The sequence below is a fragment of the Octodon degus genome, unplaced genomic scaffold, assembly GCF_000260255.1.
Source record: "Octodon degus isolate 3935 unplaced genomic scaffold, OctDeg1.0 scaffold00005, whole genome shotgun sequence".
NCBI classification, from domain to species: Eukaryota; Metazoa; Chordata; class Mammalia; order Rodentia; family Octodontidae; genus Octodon; species Octodon degus.
The window spans coordinates 12,842,266-12,849,752 of record NW_004524581.1 but is presented as its reverse complement, the minus strand read 5'-3'; the positions used below and the strand labels follow the sequence as shown (position 1 = coordinate 12,849,752).

General features: G+C 39.2%; 1 protein-coding gene and 1 pseudogene across 5 annotated transcripts in view; one reads left to right on the top strand and one right to left on the bottom strand.

Annotated features, from left to right (window-relative positions):
• Nucleotides 1-7,487, top strand: part of Usp54 (ubiquitin specific peptidase 54) — a 147,642-nt gene that overhangs the window by 93,301 nt on the left and 46,854 nt on the right. For all 5 annotated transcript variants that reach the window (XM_023718699.1, XM_023718695.1, XM_023718700.1 and 2 more), the window contains exon 3: nucleotides 1,396-1,488. In XM_023718699.1, coding sequence (XP_023574467.1) covers nucleotides 1,396-1,488 — 93 coding nt within the window. The remainder of the gene's footprint in view (nucleotides 1-1,395; nucleotides 1,489-7,487) is intronic.
• LOC105743062 lies at nucleotides 2,138-2,428 on the bottom strand (annotated as a pseudogene).

Genomic DNA, 7,487 nt, shown 5'->3' with positions numbered 1-7,487 from the left:
TCCCTATCATATTTTTGCTGTGAAGACTTCACATCATGTTCAGATTAATGTCTGTGTTAGGTGGGGTAGCACATGCTTATATTCTCAGCACTCAATAGGATGAGGCAGGAGAATCACAAGTTTTTTTTTTTTTTTCAGAACCAGGGATTGAACTCAGGCCCTTGCGCTTGCCAGGGAAGCGCTTATTCCATTGAGCCCTCTCCCCGGCCCTGAGAATCACAAGTTTGTGACTTTTTTTTTTGAGACAGAGTCTCCCTGTGCAGCTCAGGCTGGCCTTGTGCTCACTTTTGTAGCCCACAGGCTGGTCTTGAACTTGCAGAGATCCTCCTATTTCAACCTCCCAAGTGCTGGGATTGCATATGTGCACCATCACGCCTGATTCTGGGCTGCATGGTGAGCCCATGCATTCGGGACTGAGATTCATGCCATGTGGGACTGGGATTGAATTTGAGGCCTTGTGCTTGCCAGGTAGGTGCTTATGCCTTGCTATCTTCCCGGCCCCTACACTTCAAATTTGAGGTCAGCGTGGGCTACATAAGGAGAACTAACTTAAATAATACAAAAGCAGAAGAAATCGAATTAATGTTTTCTTCAGAATATGTTCGTTTATCCCTCTTGTGAGATACCACACCTTTTTAGACTTAATTTTTTAAAAATCTTTTTATTTGGTACAGGGTCTTGCTATGCAGCTCAGACTTTTAATGATCTGCTTTTCTCAGCCTACCTAGGGCTGGGATTACAGGCGTGTGCCATCATGCCCAGTTCTGGGGCTGCACTATGGGTGTCCACATCCAGGGCTGAGACAGTGTGCCTGGGGATCTGGGGCCGAGACTACAAGGCATGTAGAACCAGGGATCAAGCTCTGGTCCTTGCGCTTGCCAGGCAGGTGCTTAAGACCCCTGAGCTATCTCCCCAGCCCCACCCCTTTTTTTTGAGGTGAGGCAGGGTCTTGCTGTATAGTTCAGGCTGCCCCTGAACTAACCATATAGCCCAGGTTGGCCTCAAACTTGCAGCAATCCTCCTGCCTCAGCCTCTCTTGCTGGGATTACAGGTATGTCCCACCAGGCCTGATTTAGACATTGTTTTATTTTACTAGAATGAGTATTTTTTTTTATCAGGAATAAAAATTGCTTCTGCAGGGGCTGGTGAGATGGCTCAGTGGTCTAAAGCACCTACTTAGAACGAGCTTAGCAAAGCACAGGGACCACAGTTCAATCCCCCAGCACCACATGCCAGCCAGCCCCGCCCCCTGGTGGGCTGAGCTGGCCACACACACACACACACACACAAATAAAATTTAAAAAAATGCTTCTGTAATCATTACCTATGTTTAATTGATTTTAAAATTAAATGATGGCTTTTTATAGAGCAGTGAAATGTTTTCTCTTTTGTCAGGTTTTGTGGCACTTGGACATCTTCCGACGCAGTTTTAGGCAACTTACGACTCACAAGTGCATGGGAGATTCCTGCATCTTTTGTGCTCTCAAGGTAAGTACCTCAGATTTTTTTCTCTCCACTAACTGGACTGAGAAATGATCAGTATTGCTTGGAGAAGTCATTTAGTTATGGTGATGCTAAAGTATTTGCTACTGCATTATCTACCTGTGTCTTAGAGTAAAAGTAAGTGTGATTCCTTTGGTTTGCTTCGAAGTTTTACCACATGGCCTGGATGGTCTTTTTCTTCTGAACCCCTTTTAGACATACAGCTTTATTTGATGTGATAAGATCTATTCAAGTATGCTTCTATTTTGAGAGTTTACTTAAAAAGCTAATTCTAAATTTTTATGTTAAAAATAAATTTTTATTTTATAATAAATGTTTTAATTGGAACTATGATTTGTTAAAATGAAATCTTAAAAATTTTCAATTTTCTTAATGTTTCCCATGATCACATTTAATTGATTATTATTATTATTTTTTTGCTCCGAATGCCTTCAGGGCTGGTTTGGCTGGCTTGAGTTGTGGGGATCGAACCACAGCAACCTGAGCCTGACTGCTTTGTTGAAGCAGCCACTTAAAGAACTGAGCTAAGTTGCAGGCCCCCTCTTTTTTTTTTTTCCGAAGGTTTCAATTGTACTTTATTTCTTCAGTAGGCCATATTTTAATGAATACATAGCACTTTTACTTGGCATCAATTATGATTTCATTTAGAAATAATTTAGTTGTATCATATCAGCTGGCATGATTACTGATCTCTCCATTCCTTGGGGGTGACTCTGCCAACAGGGGAAAGGTTCCATTCTATTCCAGTTTGTGTGGCTGTATAGGTCCATGCAGCAATACAGAATGTGACTCTACCAACTAATATAGCATTACCATATTTGTCATGGAAATCAGGTATACCTTTCTGGTGGCTCTGCCTTGTTACCATTTGTTGAATGCTTCGCACTGGAAAACGACCTAATGTGTTTTTGGCCAAGGGAAACATTGTGGAGTTGAAGTTGAAACTGTAGTTACTGCAGCTTCCAGCTTGGTGCAAATTACTTCTAATTGATTCTTTTGCATTAGTTCTCTACCTCATGTATTGTCTGGTTCCACATTTTTCCCTAAATAAAATGAAACTGGTATTTGTTTAGAGACAAAGAAAATTAGAGATTTTTGGCAAAAAATATTTTAAGTATAGTGTATAGCTTAAGAAAGAGAACCATGGTGTACAAAGGGCCACATCTTTTGCAACAGGTACCTTCCATATATTTTTGTGGTCCAGATATACAACAGAACTTGTGTTTGGGTGAAGTTGTGTCATCCAAATGAGTCTGAGGAAAAACCAAACCAAACCAAACCATAAAAACAAGTGCGTGTGAATAGGCTTTCAGGTTTGTCATAGGGATGCTTAGATGAAGTCATTATACATTTGATTTAGTTGCTCTTTTATGTTAAGGTAGGAACTATAACCAGAAAAATATAGAACAATCATCAATATCATTTTGGAGTTTTTAACTCTATTGTAAGACTTTAGAAAGAGTTAAGTGTATACACATTTTTTTTTAAATTTTATTTGCATTTATTTTATGCTTAATTTATTCCCGTGCCATAAGTTTTTGTTTCTTCAGTTTCTTCTGGGATACATTTCTTTTATATTTGTCTAGGACTATGATTACTGGGCTATAGGATGTATACACAGTTTTTTTAGATAATGCCAACTATTTTCCAACATTTTCATATATTTTCCAATGTATCTTCTTCCTTTTTGTTTTGGACCCAGGGTCTTGTGATGTAATTCAGGCTGATCTTGAACTCTAGAGCCAGGGATGTAGCTCAGTTGCACAGCACCTGCCTGGTAAACATGAGACCCTGAATTTGATTCTCAGTATGAGAAAAAATGATCTTCCTGTCCTAGCCTCCCAAGTGCTAGGATTATAGGCATGCACCAACATACCCAGCTCCAGTGTGTCTTCTTCTTTTTTTTTTTTTGGGTGGAACCGGGGATTGAACTCAGACCCTTGTGCTTGCCAGGCAAGCGCTTATTCTACTGAGCCATCTCCCTGGCCTCCAGTATGTCTTCTGATCATTAGTTTTTTTCTATTTTGTTTTTATTTTTATTTTTTGGTGAAACTGGGGATTGAACTCAGGCCCTTGCTCAGTGGCTTATTCTACTGAGCCATCTCCCCAGCTTCAAGTTTTTTTTCTAGGAGTTGAGAAAAATCAATTTTGAAATTTATGTGATACCGAAAGACAAGACTCCTAAATTGGTCAGACTTCGAGTTTGTGATAACAGCCCTAAAATTTCAGTGATAATATGCCAAAGATTTATTTCTCATTTACATTACTAATCTACTATTGGCTAGTCTGGATTACAGTCATTCAGGATCTAGCTTGATATTTATAGCCATTGTGGTTATAATTGCCATTTTGTCTACTTCGTGACCCTGGCATGTGTTTCAAACACAATATAGGATAAAGGTGTTAACACCACGTGGGATAAAGTTATTAGTCAAGTGTTTTATGCTTGCTACAGATGCCTAGATGGTTTCTTTTTTTTTTTTTTTTTTCTGGAACCAGGGGTTCAACTCAGACCCTTGCGCTTGCCAGGGAAGTGCTTATTCCACTGAGCCATCTCCCTGGCCTAGATGGTTTCTTAACTGTAATAGTTTTTGATAAGCCTAGGTACATTCCAGTGGGCCACAGCCCATCTTTGTCTACTTTAGCATATTGTTCCTGCCTTGGAGTGCAGAGATCCTGTTGTCTTGCTGCCACCCAAGGTGCTCTCCTGTCCTTAATTCCCTAGTACACTGTACTCCCTGGAGTCCTGGACCTATCTACCTTTTTTATTTTTTATTTACCTTTTAGCACTTTCCATCTTTAGCAACTAGTTCTGGACACCAGGTTTTCTGCAGCCATATCGACTATTAGTAGTTGCTAAGCTAGAGGAACAGTGTTCTGGCGGATTCGCGTGGGTAATTAATGCCGAGCAGGTCTTTCCTTTTCACAACGCAGTGAGCAGAGCTACTCATCTCCCACTGGACCATGAGGGGACCAGGAAATACAGTGATGTTATGATCCTTGGGAAAGGGAAGAACCAGAAACATTTAGCAAACAGTATTAATAACTGCCATACTTTTCCAGGTATCAACCCTTAGAAAACTATAATAAATGTACCATATTTGTAGTGTAACACAGTATTACAAGTGAACTAATGAAACAAAATCAAGAGTTCAAAATGGCATATTGAAAACTTGCTACTTGCCTTGTGAATCAAAAAGAAAATGGATTTTAAATGGTACTTAATTTGTTATCTATATAGAAAAAATAGATCTTTATATTATACCTACAATAAGAATTTCAGGGCTGACGAGATAGTTCAATGGAATAAGTGTTTGCCTGGCAAGTACAAGGTCCTGAGTTCAATCCCTGGTACCACCAAAAAAAAAAAAAAAAAAAAAAGAATTTCAGATGAATTAAGGACTAAAAGGGACAAAGCAAAATTTTTAAACTTGTACAAATAACTGTCATGAGGGAATATCATGACCTCAGGAACAAGGAAGGATTTACTAAATAATACATGAAACGTGGAATGTTTAAAAATTGATATATTTTAGTCTGGTACAGTGGCACACGTTTGTAATCACAGCTTCAAGGCTAGCCTCGACAACTGTTGTGGTTTGTATCTAGATGTCTCCTCAAGGCCTCATGTGCTCATAGGTAGGGCTTTGGAGGGGACTGATTGGATTGTAGGGACATGATACACATCAATAGATTAGTCCACTGATGACTTTATAGCTAAATGTGATGTTTGAGGTGGAACATGGTGGTGGGAGGTGTCACTGGGGCGTGGCCTAGAAGTTTCCATCTCCCTCCTCTTGATCACTCTGCTTCTGTGGTCCCACACTGTGAGCTCTTTTTTCCTTTGTCATGCTCCTCTGCCAGGCTGCCCTGTCTTGGAGCCAGCCACTATGGACTAAAACCTTTAAAAACTGCAAACCAAAAATAAACCTTTCCTCCTTTAAATTGGGGTGTTGGGTATTATGCCTAAGTAATGAGAAAGTAACATAAGACAGAAACTTAGGTGAGGTACAGTCCCTGAATAAAAAAGGGCTGAGGGTATAACTTAGTGGTAAAGGGCCTCTGGGTTTAACCCCTATTACTGTACTGGAAAAAAATTGATACATTTTACTATAGAAGATTCACTAAATTCTTTTCATCAAAGAACTCCATAGAGTAAAGAGACAAGGCTACAAGCTAGGAGAAAATATCTATGATACTGTATATATAATCAATAAAATATTATTATCCAGTATAGGACTCCAAAGAAAAATTCCTCAATGGTAAATGTTGTGGCTCATACCTATGATTCCAGCTACAATGGCAGGCTGAGGCAGAGGATCCCTCTTTTGTACTTTGCCTCAGCAAATTAGCCACTTAGTAAGATCCTGTCTCAAAATGTAGATTGGAGCCAGTATTGGAAATGTAGCTGAGTGCCAAGACCTTGGGTTTAATCCTCTGTATTAATGGGGGGGGGGGAGACAGGGAGCGAGAGTGAGAGAGAGAAGCTCAGTTGGACTTGGTGGCACATGCCTATAATCCTAGCCCTCTAGAAGGCTGAGGAAGGGAACTCTCATGTTTGAGCCACCAGCTTGCAAGCATAAAGGCCTGAGTTCAGTCCCTGTTCTGCCAAAAAAAAAAAAAAAAAAAAGAGTCGGGAATATAGCTCAGTTCAAAGGTCCTGGGTTTGATCTCCAATACCACAAAAAGGAAGAAAGAAGAAAGAGAAAGCGAGACAGACAGACACACAGAGAGAGAGAGCGAGTGAGCAAGCAAATGACATTTAAGATGCTTATCCTAATTAGTAATCTAAAAAATGTAAACTAAACCATGCTTTTCATGTCAATAGAATGTTAAGAATCTAATAAATGGTACAGAAAAGGTGGATTGATGAGATATTACATGTGGAATCCCAATTGATACAGTTTAAAGTGGTTTATTACTTAGTAAAATTGAACTTGATTATAACCTCTGACCTAGTACTTTACTCCTAGATATACACTGTAGAAAACTTCTTGAAACATAACAAAAGATACAAGCAAGAATGTTCAGAGTGACATTTTTATGATTACAGAAAACATGGGGAAAAAAACCCCACTCCAAGTAAAATAGAATGGGGTTCAAAATTATGGTTTATCCCCATAATAAAATAGTATGTAGTGGGCCAGCCTGAAAGCTCAGTGGTCTAAAGTGCCTGCTTAGGCAGAGTGCAGTGGCCGAGGTTTGATCCCCTGCATGCCATACCACCTGCCCACAGGGCACGCTGAGACAGGGATTGAGACTGGGTGTAGTGGGGCACACATGTAATCCCAGCTCTTGGGAGGCTGAAAACAGGCAGATCACTACAAGTCCAATCTATGTAGTGAGACCCTGTAGACCCGTACTAAAAAACAAAACAAAACAGTATATAGTAGTAGAAATGAAGGACTTGCTAGCTCACATGTGAACTTAGGTTAATGTTGGTAAAAATACAGTGAATAGAAAAAAAAGTCACAAAAAACTATATATAAACTATTATTCTATATATGCTAATTAAAAGCAGACAAAACTACTTTTCAGAGATAAATGCATGTGATAAAAGTATGGCGAATAAAAGGAATAATTTCTCACAAAATTCAGGATAGTAATTATGTCTAGAAGGTATAGGGAGGGGAATATAATCAATTGAGGAGTTTCAAACTAGTTACATTTTCCATTTCTTAAGTTGGGTGGTGGGTACATGGACATTTATTTATTATTTATTCTTTGGCCACATGCATGTGGGTTCACTCACACATACATACACACACCCATGCACACAAACTGTTGGTTCTTTTTTTGTGTAATGACTTTCATTATAAATTATAGGAAGGTACTGTAATCATCCTAGAAAGCATACTAAAGTATAAATTAGAAAACTAAAAATTGCTGGAATTCCAGCCCAGAGATTGTCATTTCTCCATATGCTTTCTCTCTGGTATATGATGTTTCTGATAGTACATCTTTTTGCCTACTATTTTTGAATT